Source organism: Stegostoma tigrinum, chromosome 6 (genome assembly GCF_030684315.1).
Source record: "Stegostoma tigrinum isolate sSteTig4 chromosome 6, sSteTig4.hap1, whole genome shotgun sequence".
Classification (NCBI taxonomy): domain Eukaryota; kingdom Metazoa; phylum Chordata; class Chondrichthyes; order Orectolobiformes; family Stegostomatidae; genus Stegostoma; species Stegostoma tigrinum.
The window spans coordinates 21,383,288-21,401,975 of NC_081359.1; the positions used below are offsets into that span (position 1 = coordinate 21,383,288).

Below are 18,688 nucleotides of genomic sequence, written 5' to 3' on the forward strand. Positions count from 1 at the left end.
GACTTTGTCCTCTCACTAAAGCTTGACAAATATTCTAGCCTACATTTAACTCCCACAATATGTGGTCTTTCCAGCATAAGCACAAACTTCCACATGCAATCTGGAGCGGTGAACTATTGATATTTTCAACGTTTGCTGCATTCTTTTTTTCTCTCTCAGAATGTGGCAGACCAACCTGTTTTTATGAGACCCCAAAGCATAATATCACAATAGCATCTTCTGCAGTCTTTCCAGTTTAAAATCCATCACCATGGCAACATTAGCCAGATGGACATTGTGTCCAGGTACAGACGTTGATTAGCTATACTTGAGGGCCTAGCTTTCTTCCAACTTGGAATTATATGGACAATGTTAAGTACAACTCCATACAACCTGAAATTTTCAACACATGTCTGAGATTTTGAAAACATGCAAGCTATCCACAGTTAGCTCACAAGCTGTCTTCAAATGCTTTGCACCTTTATCCAGCAAAACAATTTATAGCCCACACCATCTCACCCAGCTTTAATTTCTAACACTACATCACCCAGACTTGCTGTCAGATCGACTCCAGCACAGGTCATTTACATTTTACTTTGAAGTAAAGGCGTAGTCCTAAAATGTACTTGCCTAAATAACCTCATGATTGTAGCATTGCCATTTGAAAGAATGACTGGAACCGATGAAAGAGATGGTTGTGTATCACAACAGGAGTGGTATAGGCAGGATCTGGCTGTTGATTGGGCCAGGTCATTGAGTTCATTATAACTTGTTATGCAGTAACATTTTTACTGCTAACTGACTTGCAGAAAAGATGACAATACATTTCTTGAGTCAAGCTAATCACATGTCACTGTAGAAAAGCCTATTGCCTTGGACAATGGTGTTGGTCGATCTCCATGGCATTCATGATGCTTCTTGTGTGCCAGCGCATGGGTGGTGAGCCTAGAATTAGACTATTGGATGTGTTGGCTATTGAGTTGAGCATGTTCGATAGTTACACCCACTTGTCTTGTACATTTAATAATAAAATCTTGAATTCTGTCAATTCTTCCAAGGAATTCTTTTAAAAGCTGCTTATTCAAAGAGCAAAACTTTTTCGGAATAACTGTAAAAAATTGTATTAATCAACTTTACCACTCATGCAGCAAACCCTCGAAAAACTTTTAAGTCACTTCTTTTATTTCTAATACCAAATATTCTGTGTTCCAGTCAAATCCTGCTAATTACAGAGTCATAGTGTTATACAGCTCAGGACCAGACCCTTCCATCCAGCACACCGACTAGACATCCCAATCTGACCAGTCTTATTTGCCAGATTTGCACGGTGTGACGTTATAGAAGTTTATAAAATCATAAGGGGCATGGACGGGTTGAATAGCTAATGTCTTTTTTGTAGGGTGGGATAGTCCAAAACTAGGGGGCATAGGTTCAAGGTGAGAGGGAAAACTCTTAAAAAGGACCTGAGGAGTACTGTTTTCATACAGATGGTAGAGCATGCATGGAATAATCTGCCAGAGGAAGTGGTAAAGCCTGGTACAATTACAGCATTAAAATTTGGATGGGTATATGGAAAGGAAGGGTTTCGAAGTATATGGGTCAAATGATTTAAGCTCAAAACAAACTCACTCGAAACAGTACTGATGGAATGGAAGCCTAGGTCATTTCCTTTAGCCTTAACTCATTGGTTAAAAATATTGTGTCCAAATGGTCCAAGTGATTTTCAGCCAATGAATTCTGTTTAAACTGGATACAACGTTAACAGAAGAATATCGGTTACCTTATCTTGTCACACTTAATTTGTAATCATTATAGATTTTACTTGGACCTTACCCATAAACTTTACACATTCCTTATGCTGAACCTGAAGCAGAGGGTTGAAAGTTTCAGTCTCATTTTAGAGATTGCTGTGTAAACAGCTGGGCAGGCACTCCAATGTAACTCTGAGGGAGTGATACTGGGATGGCGTACTGGAATGTTGGCTGCTACATGTTGTGGTGGTCAATGTCATGATTGAGGTGAGGGGTATAGGCAGGAGGTTCCGCTGTATCAGGTTGTTAGTATGATTTTGGCAGGGAAGTTATTCTAAAAGCTCTGGAAAAGATTTATATCTGGATGTTGAGCACAAGAACAAGTCATCTAGTCATTATCATCCTTTTATGTGCTAACTATGAGCAAGCTATGTGCTCCATTATTACAACAGTTACTGTAATGTATGGTAATGTACTTTGAAATGTTGTGCATCTTTGAAAGATGATATAGGGATGTGAACTTGTCCATTTTTCAAACAGGCAAAGTCTCGGTCCTGCTTTCAGTTTTCAATTGGAGTTTTGCACCTCTGTGCATTTCTGCCCTCCCTCCAACCCCTGCCAGAAAGAAAAATGTTTATCACAGAAATACATTGGGCTGGATTTCAAAGTGTGTTCAGGATCCTGCAAGTTCTTGGAGTCAACCACATATATCAACTGTGTAGTTCTGGTATTGCCGTTTTTAAACATAAATGTTTTAATTGGACAGAAGGTGAACATTAGTATTCAAGTTACTGGGTCATGTGCTTCTAGGAAGAGGGGGATACCTGTCTGATACTTGTAGCAAAGGCAGGACATAGCCATATTGGGGCCTGCTGCAACTGAGCCAAATAAACTAAGCAGCTTTCCAGAGGGCAAGCAGCAGTAATGTGGTGCAAAGTGGTCATGCAGATGAAATAAAAATATAGTGACCAAGCCAAAGAAAGTTAATTGATGAAACAGCAGTCTTCAACGGGTAAAAATAAACCTTTCCATGTTGCTGCAATGAAACTGATAGGTGGGCCGAATAAATGAATTAAATTACATTAAAGCATAATAGGGCATGAATCCCAATAGACACTTAAACTTCTGATGAGCTTCTTCCTCCCACTTTATTTCACCCACAAAAAACACTAAAATAAATCTTTTTAAACAATGCAGCAATGGAGAAAGGATCTCAGGATGTCACGGGGTTCTTCACAAAATTTGTTGATTAGGCAATCGTTGAGCCTTTGAAAATCATAGCGTCACCCTTTCCACATGTTAACAGGCTCCTAAGAGAGATTAATGGCCCATATCATATATGAGTGGGCCCCCCTGCATACTCTCCTCATTTTTGCTGTGTCCTCCCCACTCACACTGGGTGTCAACCCTGTGAACATTTGAAAATCCAGGGAGAATGTTACAAAGAATACACTGGAGAAAAGGAGACACAAATTTTACCTTAAGGAGAAAATAAACCGTGAGACTGAAGGGCATTTGAAGTGATTAGTAATAATGGACAAATTGAGATTTGACGAATATCAAGGTTTAATGTGAACCATTGTACCTGGGTAGCACGATTCAAATCTAGTGATGAGTTTATAGAATAATACAACACATTACAGAATGTCAAACATTTATTGCAGAGCAGAATAACGGTAAATAACGTTGAACCAACAATGCAGTAACAAGAATAACTGTCATATATTTTTGCCATCTTCATCAAAACACTTCTTGCAGACCAACAGAATTTACTGTGACTAAGCAGATCATCTGCAACCCACATTTTAACAGTTTGACAAAACCAAAAACACATGAGCTGCTTATACAAAGTATAACATTTTGATCTTCAAAACTTAAAACAGGGACTTAATCTTTTCGTGCTATGCACAAGCACAAATTGGTGAATCTTATATTTTCTTCTAGTGCCCAGCATGTAAGTCAATGTATATTTAAATTATTTATGTATATCTTATTTATATTTATATATATATATATATGCATGTGTGTGTGTGTGTGTGTGTGTGTGTGTGTGTGTGTGTGTCTGTGTGTGTGTGTATGGGATTGCATCCCTGTCCTGCTAGATTACTTTGATTGCATACAGAAGGACATTAGGAATGCAGCACCCAAAGACAACATCTTTATTCTTCCTTTGCAGGAGAGATTTTTGGTTATTTCTTTTTTTTTCAAAGATAAATATTCCCCATTTGTTGGACACCAAGGCTGAATAATGCAAGAGCATGATTCTCATGTTTTGCTCGAGTTTGAAAGTTATCAAGCTGCTCTTAATGGATCTTTTGTCTTCATGCCCGCAACCTTTTAGCTTGCTTCTCTCCAGCTCAGCCTGTACCCTCGCCTCAAAAGGACTAGCAAAACCTATAATCAGGGGCCGTATTGTGGAAAAAAAACCTTTCTCCGCTTTAGCCATTCAGGCCCACTCCTTTGGACAGCTTTCTGAACTTGACCATAATCAAGAAAAATGATCCCAGTGCTCCCGAGATGTAACCTTTGGGCTGAGAAGTTTTAAAGATCAAGGCCTCACCTGCCTTTCAGATGTATACAACCTATGTTGATTACCATTCTGAAGAAAACCTGGGCAACTTTCTTGGTGTTCTGTTCGATATTTATCCCTCTGGTCGTTCTGACACAAATGTCTTAGAACTGGGGGTGTGCAGTTTGACTGCTGGGTTTCCTACATCACAACGTGACTGCACCTCAAAAAAGTGCTTCATCGGCAGTACAGCACATTACAGATGTCCTGAGGTCATGAGAGGGCCAATATAAATGCAGGTTTTTAAAGCACTTGCACCCAAATACATTACTGAGTTCAAAATGTTTTCAACATTTAACGCTGTTGCTACCCCTTTAACGAACTATACTTCATGTGAATCCATTTTCATGTTAACATGCTATCTTTATTTCAAAGTTCAGTATTGGAAACACATTTAGAGTTGAGCTCTAACATTTAAGTTACAAGTTACATTTATGCTGTGGACATTTTGTTAGCACATATTCTAAGAAAAAAAATTTTACCTGACAAGTATCCTAAGTTAAAAATATTTTTCAATGACTCTTTTACTGGATATAGATATAATAAAGATATGTGTTAACATCAATACACAGGGGGAAAAAAAACTGTATCTGAAATATCAGCAATCATGAAATTAAACTAGCAGGGCTTAAGGAGGTGGGGAATGTTATTCAATTGTAATATATACAGCGTACTAAACATTTCTGTATTTCCAAGCTTTTCTTTTGAATTTTGTGGCTTCAGTGCCTAAAATATAACCTACATCACAATAATGTTTGCACCAATTTACTATCACTGTGTTAAGCTCACACCACAGACCTTTTTGTATATGTTATACTCAATGACAATCCCAGATTTCTCATATAAAAAGTACACTATATGTATTAAAATACATAACAGCGGATACAAATTAAAAAGAAAATTGAATTACTGAATTGTGTTATTAAGTAGTGTTTCACTGCTTCTGGACTTTGCAGCTTAAATCCAACCCCAGATTCTATGATGCAGACTCAGGTATTCATTACTTTACATGTAGGTATGATTGGTCTGTAAATAATAACCCCTACCCCCTCAAAAAGGGGGCAATTACGGCTTTTAAATGACTGCTGGCTTTGTTTCGTTTTTTTTGGTTGCTTGTTTTATTTAGTTTTCCTTTTTTTTGTATGCATTTTTGTTTTTTTTTACCCTCACTGTTACTATTATTGGAATGTATTTGAAAAAAAAGTAAATCAGCCAATTCTGCAAAACATGCTATCTACCAGATTGTTAAATTGGCTTTCCATGCCCAAACTGTTGAATTTTGCTTTTTTTTGAAAAAAGCATTGATTCTTGTATGCTTAAACATGCTGTTAAAAGCTGTGTTGGAAACTTCCTCGTACTCATGTAACAAGTAAACATGATGCTGGTACCTGCCAGGCATTGAACAAATGTACAGATAACTAGATGTAGAGTTTTGCCCAGCTCTCACAGCAACCAGTATTACGTTTTAGTACATAATGAAGGCACAACACATTAAATATTCTGTGATTGTGAAAACAAAATGGTCCTGGACAGATCACAAACACTCATATCACTTTCACTGGGAGGTCAGCAACAAGAAGCAACAAATAAACCCAAAAATTATACAAACAAAGAGAGGAGAAGAGCTGGGGAGGGAAGTAACTGTGCAACACTGCTTTTTGCTACTGTTGGCGAAGGATATAATTACATAAAAGTAGATTTATTGTATTTACAAACACTTTGAGTGTTGGTTGAAGTGTCCACTTGGATCATTTTACTGCACAAGAGAGACATTTGTTTTGTCCATTTGTAGCCATGGTCAATATCACTCCTGTTTAAATTTTTTTTAAAGTGGATCAGCAGCAATCGATATCAAGTAAAAGAAATATTTTGTTCCCCTGCACTTTCTGCTTCAGTTGGCATCTCTCATTTCTCAGTGGCTCTGAGGACACAACCGTGAGACAATTCCACCAGTATATTATCATGTTGACATGCAGTTCAGGTGGAACAACATACTTGTGGTAGTCACTTAATCAATCACAATATTTTGCATTTTTGCATGTGAACTGACAGCGAGTGGACTACAGAAATGATCAAACCTCATCATTCTAAAACACAAATAACTTCAAGTACTTGCTGCAACACTGGTCTAAAGGCCTACCCGTAACACAGAATTCTGACACACAGGATTCGCATATTCTACCACTATAGCCTGTAATCAGGCTTGCATGAGTTAATGTTAAGTAAAGGAAAAGCACTCTTCATAGCTGATGTTCTTTAGGCTTCTCCAAGGATGTTGGTGTATGGTTGTATGATTTCAGACTGGCCAAAGGAATGTCTGTCATTTGGTTCCCAGTGGTGTAATGTCCCTCATTGCCACTAATCAGTTTCCTGTCATTAAAATGGTTTCTGTTCCCATCCTCCTTCCAGGCCCTTGAGAGTGCATGTCCATTCACTATCTTATCTTTCTTAATCCATTCTTTCTGAGATCCAAAGGTCGCGAGAGGGGACTTGAGCTGCTGATAGGAACCAAGCCCTGGAGGCATCCAACAGTTGTCTGAGTGGCCAAGGACCAAGCATTCTTGAGTGCACATCTCTGTTGCTTCAGCTAGCCCTCTTGGACCAAGTGGAACATCACCTGAAAATAAAGGATGGAGAAGAAATAAAGAATGCATCAGTGTTGTTGTATGTAGATTATCAAATACTCCTGAGATGCTGCTTAACACTGCATTTGAAACCAGCTTGGACTGGTGTGGTAAAGGGCTTTTCCTTCTACTAATGACAAAGGTTTTAATTGAAATGAATGTGAACAGTCTCAAACAAATCATTCAGAATACAATTGATGAAAGTGCCATATTCCAAATAGCATGACACCAAGGCAAGTTTAAGGAAGGAACGAATAGAAGTTGCTGGAAAACCTCTGCAGGTCTGGCAGCATCTGGAAAGGAAAAAACAGAGTTAATGTTTCGGGTCCGGTGACCCTTCCTCAGAACTTAGTTTAAGGAAGGGCCTGAGGAAGGGTCACTGAACCTGAAACGTCTCTCCACAGACGCTGCCAAACTTGCTGAGCTTTTCCAACAATTTCTTTTTTTTTCAAACTTTTACATTAACTGTGTCCAGGAAAAAAATTTAAAAGATAAACCAAAACGTTTAGTTTTTGATGTCTGGCAGTCATACTGGCAAGAAAATGGGTTGAAAAAATTAGGAGGAATATTGTTACATAATCACATTACTTGTTAATTAAATATATTCAATGAATACAAAACAAAACAACATAGCACAAAACTAAAGGAAAACCAAATTTGAGGTGTGTTGAAACATAGTGTTTCCTGCCATTTCCAAGCTCACCAGTTATGATTGATGCTTCACTACCATGCATTTCATACAAGATTGCTGTCATTAACAGATAATATTGCATAATAATTTTGAAATGAAAAATACAAAAATGGCTCCAGGTTTTCCAATCAGTCATCCACAACCCTGCTAATACTTCTGGAAAAGTAGAAAAATAGATTGACAAAATGCGTGCTCCTTTTGTGTAAGAACAGGCTGCAGGGTACAAGTCCTGAGAGATCACTGAGTAAAGAAGAGTGGAAGAGCAAAACAGACATTGATGTTAAACTTAATTAGAACGGCTGAAATACTAAGCTAGTTTTACAACAATGGAATGCATTTTTATTGAAAGGAAATGGACACATATGAATTAATCACAGAATGCTTGAATCAGTACTATTGAAAGAAACAGAGAAGCACCTCAGTATTTATTATTTTGTATTCAGAAATATTTTCAGCACAATCACCCTGAGGAAAATTTTCTTCTGCTTTCTTTTAAAAGAAATATGCTTCAATAGGCACTATTTAGAACAGGACTGTCTTATGTGGGAGCTTTTATACAAAAGGAGGCGTACAAAGTAAGAAAGAGAGCAGTTTTGGAAAGTAGGAATATAGTAGCCTTACTGCAAATGAAAAAAAACTTACATTGGTAACAATCTGGAAAATTATCCTTACTCTTGTTACATCCAGATTTGAAGAAGTAAACCAGCTCCTCTCTTTTTAAACCTGGTCACAAAAAAATCTTATATCATGCAGCTATCACACTTCAAAAAAATGAAATTTAAGAGAATAACATTTACTTGAGTGAACAACAAGGGAATTTATAATAAACCAAGCCTAAGAAAAATTATGAAAGCTAAAATCAGGCACTCACACACAAACACAGGTACAAGAATTTTTAAAAGTGTGTACAGTGATAAAGAATAAATGTTATGCAGTTCAAAAGTTTCTCGGATCCTGTTGGTGTTAGATTTCAACCTGAGACTACAGTTGTTTAATTGGTGAATGATATCCTGAGCAGCAGCAAAAAAATGTAGATCTGATGGAGTTATGGGTAAAATATCTGTTTCTCTGATTTGCTTTATCATAGAGTTCAGTTTTTGAAAAGATGACTAGCAAACAAGATGAGTTAGACTTGCAATCGTTGCTGTTACAAATCCATGTTCCTTTCTTTCTGTCCCCTGATCTGTAAAGTAGTTTTTGAAATATGTTTAATTTGTGTATTTCTGCATCTAGCTCTTTTTCTTTTCAAAACTGAATAATCATAGGCAACCATTGAATGTTCAATACATGGAACTTTTCATACAAGTGTAAGTTAAAACAGAGATACAGAGTTTTTTGATGCCTGGCTCTGCTGTCTGTTTTCAGAATTTTCATATAAAATGGTTCCAGTCCAGATAACTTTGTTTATGCCACATTGTTGCCTTGAACTTGGCTCAAACTGTAGTTAAGCGGTTGCTTAAACCATGAAGAGGCTCAGACATTAATAATTGGATGTTGCATGTTGAGAATGATGACCCATATTTTTACCCCAACTGTGACACACTGCATTGACGCTGTTTGGAATCAATCGCTCTGAGTGCCTTCAGAAGACAGAAATGACACTAGATCTGAGGATGAAATAGGCAATCCAATTTTCAATCATTATAAGTGTGGCAGGGATAAGCTTGAGTTGAGAGTGATCCTATTCCCTTAACTTTACAATCTACTTAATGAGATCTGCAAAATGAACTGTCAGAAAACAGACCGATTTCTCTGCAGGAGTCAAGAACATGTGCTCAAATATTTGCTAACGCTCTGACTCAAAAGATTGTAAACTTCAACTTACAGTCCAGAAAGGATGTAAAAGGGTGTCTGACCCTCAGAGAGCAATACCTCTCACACATTTTCAGAGGTGCCACCTTTCAGAGCCAAATGTTAAATCAAGGCATTGTCTATTCTCACATTTGGTTGTAAGTCGATCCATGACATGAGCACAACTAATAGCTGGGGCTCATCCTTAGTGTCTTTGGGCAATATATATTCCTAAATAAAATCATAAATATCTGATCATTATCACTTTGCTCTTTGTGAGAGCTTGCTCTGTGCAAATTAGTCGCTTTCATCCAAATATTATCTGCTATTATTTTGCTGCCGCTTCAATCATTTCATAATTTGGCTTATCTTACGGCCATGTGCTATAGAACATGCTAACCTTTCTCTCTCCTCTTGGGAACAGAAGTCCAGCTTGGAATTCATCCTGTACAGTTCTTACTAGTAAAACAGGGATTTGAGTTGTAAAGGTGTAGTAGATTAACGATGGAGAACAAATGTGTCTGTTTCTATAAAGGGCAATTGCTCAACAAACAATTGTCTTCTGCAAATGGGGGTGCAGGATTGATCACCTGAGTGCCAGATTTGAAGCTAGATGATCTTAGTTTCGAATCATAATGCAGTCATGCATTCATTCTTCTCAAGAAGTTATACACAGAAATTTACAGCACAAAAAAACCCGTCCAGCCCTACAGACCTGAGTTATTGCTCCACACAAACTCCTTCCTGCCCTATTTCATCTTGCCCCATCAGGATGTCCTTTCTCCTTTGTCGGCTTATTTAGTTTCCTCCTGATGTACCAATGCCATTCACCTCAAACATTCCCTGTAGCAGGTTCCAAATACCTGTCACTTGCTGATGAATTAAATTTTTTTCTTGAATTCTTTATTGCATGAATGAATTAATTCCCATTTTATATTTATGGCTCTTCGTTTTGAATTCCTGTACAAGTGAAAGCACCACTTTACATTATCATTTCTGACAGATGGAAAACATCAGTCAGATTGTTTTATATTCCCCTTTCTAACAGCATTGTGGATGCATCTACACCAAATGGGCAGCATTAAATGCCAATGGGCATTAAATACTGACGCAATCAATGAAGCCACATCTCTTGAATTAACAAATAACTTGTTCTATCAGTGTGACAGGAGACAGGCAACATCTACTTAACGATAGGGGTGGGTAACTGCAAATGCATGTGAGCGACACCATCCTGTATATATATTAGTCCTGGTTAGTTGGTCCTGCCTGGGCCAAAAAATGTGCTGCAATTCTGCCAAAATGTAAAATTCTTGAGCATGTTTGACAGGTATGTGAATTGTGATATGTCCCTGGATGACTGATGGAGCTTGCAGAGCAATTGGCAGCCCTGATGAATATGTTATGTTTAATTGCCACAAAGGTTATCATCCAACAAATCATTTAAGCATTTCTTTGGTAGTGCCTTGAGCTCAAAAGAAATGGTATCCTTTGTGGAAAATTAAAGTAGGGAGGGTTAGGCGTTTTTACTATGAGCCTGGAAAATACTACCAGTGATATCAGTAAATAATGCTTAGCACACTTACACATCATACTTTTGCGATTTGAATGAAGCAATTTTAAAGCCATAACATTCAACCCATCATGCTTGTACCAAGATCTGTCCATTTTGTCTCATTCCACTGCTGTTTGCCTATTGTCCACAATTCCTTTGCACATTTTCAAATGCTCCCACTTCAAATAAATATGTTTACCGTGCTCTCTGCTGAGTTAAAATAGCTGAGAAGTGACATTGGAACATAATCAACCATGGGTTCACAAGTATCGACAGCAATGATTTCGAGGCTTATAATTGACATTGATGCGTTCGCTATGTTCAACAGCTTAGTCGGCACAGCTTCACCAGCTGTTTCGAAAGCAGTGTTTAAACAGTGAGACTCCAGCTGCGCAATAGACAATAAAATTGCCCACTACTCTTGAAATCTAACTCTGAAGGGAGCCTCCTGATTTCACGCTTGACAGAGGAATGGAAGTCGCTCCAGGGCAACAGGATTGTCAGTATACACACATGCCCCTTCAGGTTGTACTCAAGGGGAAGAAATCAAGAGAATTAAGGTTTTGCTGGATGAAGAAACCAGCTGTGCCCCAGGGAACTTGCCTTAAAGCCACCTGAGCACAGCATGGATCAGAAAGACTCACTTACACAAAACTCGCTTCAACCACAGAGGGCTAGAGGGATAAGAAATGAATGGAACAGAGCTATTCTTGCTGATCACACTTACAAAAGGAAGACATTTTAAAAAATACTATATTTTTGTAAAAAAGCATAACTTTCATCATTGATTTTTGCAGTGTTTGGAGAAGATACAAGCATAGCCATTTGACGCTCCTCTAAAGTAAATTAAAACCTCACTTATGATTGTGTATTATTGACAGACAGATGAATAAGAATCTGTCTTGTTTTAAGTTGCCATAAATTGTACATTATATACCGTTACATAACTCAACAACAGTTCTATAGTTCTGCCCACTGCAAAACTCCCCTCCAAATGCTATGAAGAAAGAGCTTTGAAATTTTTAACGTTCCGAGAGAAAAGCAGAACATACTCATTCGTGATCCCTTGATAGTCCAGCTAAGATCAAGAAGTCACAATTTGAACAATTGAGAGTCAAAACCTGTTTCCTAATGGCATTTTGAACAGCCAGTAACAAGTAAGGATTATCCTCTGAGTTCGTCCCCTCCCCCCACTGCACCACACAACCAGCCCAGCTCTTCCCCGCCACCTACTGCATCCCAAAACCAGTCCAGCCTGTCTCTGCCTCCCTAACCTGTTCTTCCTCTCACCCATCCCTTCCTCCCACCCCAAGCCACACCTCCATTTCCTACCTACTAACCTCATCCCAACTTCTTGACCTGTCCGTCTTCCCTGGACTGACCTATCCTCTCCCTACCTCCCCACCTATACTCTCCTCTCCACCTATCTTCTCTTCTCTCCATTTTCAGTCCACCTCTCCCTCTCTCCCTATTTATTCCAGAACCCTCACCCCATCCCCCTCTCTGATGAAGGGTCTAGGCCTGAAACGTCAGCTTTTGTGCTCTTGAGATGCTGCTGAGCCTGCTGTGTTCACCCAGCCTCACATTTTATTATCCTCTGAGCTTCTGTCTTTTTCAATTTCATGTTGCTGTACTATTTTTGTCTTTCTTTAGGGATAAAATATAACTTTTCTTGCGAGTGATGGAATGTACAATTTAGAGCTGGTTGGAATTAAGGGTTAGGATTATCAAATTTGACAATTTGGAGACTCTAATCTGAGACACAGACTTTCATCATAGATATAATTACAATTAAATTAGTTCTTATTACTTGGGCTGCATAGTGTGACCAAATGATGTCATTACATTATTATTCTCAGTCTATATTTTTTCAGTTATTAGTTTCTCATTCGCTTTTACAATTAATCTGGCCTTGGGATCAACAACTCCTGATTCCAGGTAGGATAAAATGAGAGTCTGTCATAAAGGGAAACCTGTGTGAACATCTACAGTACTAGTGGAAGCACTCTGCTGTGAGTTCCTATCATTTAACCTACTGCTTTCATTATCATTATTTATGCTGCTAGAGATTTGAACCTTATTGCTTTTTTTAAACTATCTTTTTTTTTCGGTGACAGAATCAATGGAAATTATTAATACAATCAAAATGGGTGTGAAATTACAACCCTTAATGAGATGCCAGAAAGATTATTATTGGATTTGTGATATTCACACCTAATGTAAACGTGTTTGAAGGTTGGTGTGGCTCTCAGACTCAAAATGACAGCACCAACGAAACCTTCCAGATGCAAGACGCTGAATTTTATGATTAATTTTCAAATCATTGGGCCTAGAGCAGGTGAAACTAATTGGACAAAAAAAGTTACGTTAAAAATAGCCTCCACCCAGAATCGAAATAAATCATATCTGCTGCAATGAATGTAACTTAGATCTTCTGGGGGGAAATTTGTATTTTCTATAAGATTGAATTTTAGATTTGATTGGCTATTTATGTTGATGTTTTTGAACATTCTGTTTATGAACAAAGAGCTATAAATAAGATTCTTAATGTATACAAGAATATGTTCACAAGTAATGATTTGTAAAGCAAACTTGGAACAACACTTTAGTGCACAGGGTTATTGTGATGCTTCTGAAAGACTATGTAATTGAAAGGTTTGTAAGAAAGCATCTAGATATTGAAAGATAGCACTGTATCTGCTGATTGTGGATTGAAGTTGTCATTACATTTTGGTCATAACTGCCTCTGAGCCAAAGGCTGCACGTTCAAGCATCAGTCCAGGACTAATTTAATTCAAACATGTACTGAGATAGTGCTGAGATTGTCAGAGGTGCCCTATTTCCAGTAGGGCATTAAGTAAGTTTCTGTCTCAGGCAGGTGTGAAAGATCCCATGAAGAAGAGCAGAGAATTGGTTACACTGTGATACCTCATGCAAAACATTAAGGATAATTTGTAATTTCTTTAAAAGGTGTGTGGAATATCTAAATGTTTTAAAAAATGTTTGCATGGGCTTCTTTAAGAATTTGCGTCAGTTGTAAAGGGATCATTGTAACTTTCTTGGATTGCAAGAAATACTTGCTCATGCGACCTGGGTGACCTTTGACTTGAAAAGCAGTAACAGGAAGGATGTTGCAAAAGAAGCTATGTGGCAAACAAACAGAAAGAAAAGCTGCAAGCAGAGGAGCTGGAGGATGAAGGGCATCAGTGCACAGACGTAGACACAAGGGAACAGGGACAGAAGGAGGAACATTGGATTTTTGCCAGACAAAGAAACAAATCACTCTCAGGAAGAGTTCAGTTACTGTTTCTGGCAGTAGGTAGGAGCTCTTTGCGGCACAAGTGAACTGGTCAGTAAGATCCAAAACTGAGAAAGCTGTATGAATGACTCAAAGATGCCAGTGAGCTGGTGTTTGCCCAGAACTGTGAATTGAGACCGTATTGGTTAATTTTTTGAGAAGTAATTACAGGAAGCTACACCATCAGGACTCTACAGACCTAAGACAGATATGGGACACAGAGAGAGGGCTCCTAGAAATGTGTTTTGCTAATAATAATCTTATCCAAGAAACTTAAAGGTAAAAGTTATTGTCAGATAGGGCTCCCCTGAGAATGAACAAAAACAGGAGTTGTGAACTGTGCTGTTATATGGCGCAACATTTCAGTAGGGAGTGTTATGCATGATTGTGAAATGTGTCTTTGTTGAATCCACACTTTACCTTTTAATTGGTTTAAGGTGAGAGGGGAAAGCTTAAAAAGGACCCAAGCGGCAACTTTTTCACACAGAGGGTGGTGCATATATGGAAGGAACTTTCAGAAGAAGAGATAGATGCAGGTACAGTTACAACATTTCAAAGTCATTTGGACAAGTATATGATTAGGAAAGGTTTGGAGAGCTATGGGACAAACACAGGTAAATGGGAATAGTTTAACTTGGAAAACTTGGTCAGCATGGATGAGTTGGATTGATGGGTCTGTTTCTATCCTGTATGACTCTATGAATCATCATTTGCCTGTTAGTTCATGCATAATTTGTGTTGGTTTTGAGCTGTGTTAGAGTAAAAGCTATGCAATATGGAAACTTTTAATAGATTCTTCATTTTGGACAGCATTCTGCAAATTGGGTCATTTGGCTATTCAGTTTTCCCCATGAGGTTGTAACAACATGTCCTGGTAAACACCATTAAAACAGATTAACTGTTCACCCGGTTTATGAGACTCAGAACTAGCTCTGTTTGTTGGTACAGGTCTACTATACGTCCAACACCAGGCTTCTGATGCAACTGCTCTACACAGAAAGAAATGAAACTACTACCAGGAGGAGACAGTAGCACCTCTGAGAAGTCATCAAGACATCCAAGAAGATCTGCACTGACTCACGGAAGACCTGAGATTGGAATTGATCGAATGGAAGGCAACAAAGATACTCTAAAGATTTTATCGGAACATGCAGAGTTAAAGTAAAGGCTATGCAGAGAACATACAAACAACTCACCTACTCGACTCTTCTAGCAGCAATTGCCCCACGTCTGGCAGAATATGCTAATTATATTTTGGACCAATTACACATTTTAGAACCAATTGAACTAGAGTCGAAGCATGTCATCTTTGATCCTCAGAGACTGTCTCAGGAGAAGAGCTGAAAACTCTTTCTTTTTAGCAAACACTTGTCTTCTGATGGTGACAAGTAACTTTATCTTTTCATCTATATTATTTCCAATTGTTGAGTCGAAAAGAATTGGCATGTCTAGAATTATAAATAACTGCTTGGGAGAAGATTCTTGCTATGCTATCAATTATATGCACTGACAGCCTTCGACAATTCTTGATATTAGGAAGAGATCACACGTTTTATTATCGTCATATGTGAATGCCTGCTGCAAACCTGAAAGCCAATTTTGTCGCTTCCAAGAAAGCTTCATTTATCCACTAATGAGTAAATAATATGACAGCTTTGTGGAAGCCCAATCCTATACATAATTGTGCAGAGTTTGTAGCTTCATTACAATTCAATCACCTTTTCATTTTGTCCAACACAATCAGATAAATTGTATAAAACTCCTGGTTTGGCACATAGACGGCTTAAAGCAGAAGAAGACACCTGCTCAGTCATTTGATAGCACTTTAAAGTTGTGATTTTCTCACCCATAGACTCTACAGATTGAATACTTGTTCACCTTGTAGGGCAAACTGAAAAGAACACAAACTCCTCTGCACAAAAGCGATCATCCTCTCTGTTCTGAAAGAGCTGAGTGTTTCTTCTCACTTCTTTCTACAGCCCCTAACTAAATGGCCACTTTATTGATCTACACTGAGCAGCTGAAGATGATTGCTGGCAGGATGATTGCCTGCTTTTCAAAGTTGGTCCATCAATGCCCTATAAATCTTAGAAATATCTGAGCTTCTTAATTGCTGACCTACAAGGATCTGATTTCACAAAACATGGAAACAAAGCTGAACTATTGGTATTTTATACCTTTTTGATTCACGTTGCCTTATTAAAAAGTTCCAACAAGTATTGATAGCAGAGAACCTGCCAATTTGACTCAACAACGATATGCCTGTGTTCACGCTCCACCTAAGACGCCTAATGCTCTATTTCAGATACTGCTCACATTAATTCATTTAACCCTGTACCCCATAACTATCTATTTTTGTCCCTTTCATGAAATTATTTGGTGCCCCATTAAACATATTGATGTTATTTTTCGAAACTACTGTTAAAATGATCTGATTAATTTATTACAAGGAAATGATAAGTCACATTAAAAGTATCCCATAGATACTCCATTTGTGAGCCAAATTACAGGTGTCACACTAATTTTACTTCATTATAACACACATATTTTTCTTCATTCTAACAACAGACAAAACTGTCACTTACAAAAAGCCAACATGTCTAAAACAACAGCCTAAAATTAATATCATAGAATCCCTACAGTGTGGAAACATGCCCTTTCGCCCAACAAATCCACACCAACCCTCAGAGCATCCCACCCAGACCCATCCCCCTATATTCCACCTAATCTACACATCCCTGAACATATACGGGCAATTTAACATGGCCAATCCACCTAGCCTGAACATCTTTGGACTGTAGGAGGAAACCCATGCAGACACAGGCAGAATGAGCAAACTCCACAAAGAAAGTCACCCAAGGGTGGAATTGAACCCAGACCCGTGGTGCTGTGAGGCAGCAGTGCCAACCACTGAGCCACCGTGCCACCTCAATCAGTTGTCAATGTTTTTAATATTCAGTGAGAATATGTTGAAAATACCAATTTTCAAGATCCTCAGACAAAGCAAAATTTGGACAACAGATGTAATAATGTGATAAAAAAACACAAATACCAACAGTATTTTTCAGATAACAGAGAACCAGTTGAAATGCAAAATGGCATCATCACTTTGTTGTCAAGGTATGAGACCACTCCCTGTTGTTCAACTGACTCAAGTTTCACACAAGTATTATCGCTGCAGCTGTGGTGAGGTTTTGTAAGACAGAAAGACTTTCATTTATATGGTACCCTTCACAACCTCAGGATGCCTCAGATGCCTTATGACCATTTGAAATACTTTTGAAGTGTCGTCACTGTTGTAACATAGGAAAAGCAACAATTTGCTTGCAGCAAACTCCCATAAGCAGCAATGTGATAATGACTAGATCATTTATTTTTAAATGACAACTGTGTAATGAATATTAGACAAGGAACAGGGGAACGAATGCCCTTCCTCTCATTCCCTGAGGCCCTTGTATTCCATCCAGGGCAGACAGTCACTGAATTTATCAACTCATTTCAAAGATGGCATCCACAAAAATGATATGCTCCCTAATCCTGGAACTGGAGCAACAGGTCATATTTTGAGTTCAGGTATCCAGAGATAGCTCTGGAACCACAACCTGCTCACTCAGAACCAAAGAGCTTCCAAATAAAAAACTGAAAGAATTACAGATGCTGTAAACTAGGAACAAAAACAAAGTTTCTGGAAAAGCTCAGCAGGTCTGGCAGCATCGGTGAAGGAAAAAACAGAGTTAATGTTTTGGATCTGGTGACTCTTCCTCAGAACCCTTCCTCTGTTCTGAGAAAGGATCACCAGACCTGAAATGTTAACTTTGTGTTTCCTTCACAGATGCTGCCAGACCTGCTGAGCTTTTCGAGCAACTTTGTCTTTGTGCCAAAGTGCTTCCAGCTGAGCCGTGGCCAATGCACAATGATTTACTGGGCTACTTTATATTATAATACTGTTTGTACTGCAACACAATACTGCAATAATGTAATTAAATGCAAGGTTATCCACTTTGACAGCAAAAACAGGAAGGCACATTACTATCCTAGTGGCAATAGATTGGGAATGGGGAAGATGCAAAAGAGCTTGGCTTCCTTGTGCACCAATCACTGGAAGTAAGTGTGTTTTCCACAGCAAGCAATGAACAAGGCAAACGCTGTGTAGCTTTAAAAGTAAGATTCAAGTACAAGATGTCTTGCTGCAATTGTGCAGCGTCCTGGAGAATCCACACCTGGAGTCTTGTGAGCACTTTTGATTTCCTTACCTGAGGAAGGATTATTGTTGCTACAGATGGAGTGCAAAAAAGATACTTGGGATGGCAGGACTGACGTATGGAGGGAGACTGAATTGGTTAGGATTGTGTTCACTAGAATTTAGAAGAATGAGGGGAGATCTCTTAGAAACCTGCAACATTCTAACAGGACCAAAAAGGGTAAACATT

General features: G+C 38.4%; 1 protein-coding gene across 5 annotated transcripts in view; it reads right to left on the reverse strand.

Annotated features, from left to right (window-relative positions):
* Nucleotides 1-3,327: 3,327 nt before the first annotated feature.
* The window catches only part of LOC125453357 (protocadherin-9), a 701,801-nt gene continuing 686,440 nt past the window's right edge, over nucleotides 3,328-18,688 (reverse strand). For all 5 annotated transcript variants that reach the window (XM_048532820.2, XM_059646482.1, XM_048532816.2 and 2 more), the window contains one exon: nucleotides 3,328-6,916. In XM_048532820.2, coding sequence (XP_048388777.1) covers nucleotides 6,540-6,916 — 377 coding nt within the window. In that variant the 3' untranslated portion in view covers nucleotides 3,328-6,539. The remainder of the gene's footprint in view (nucleotides 6,917-18,688) is intronic.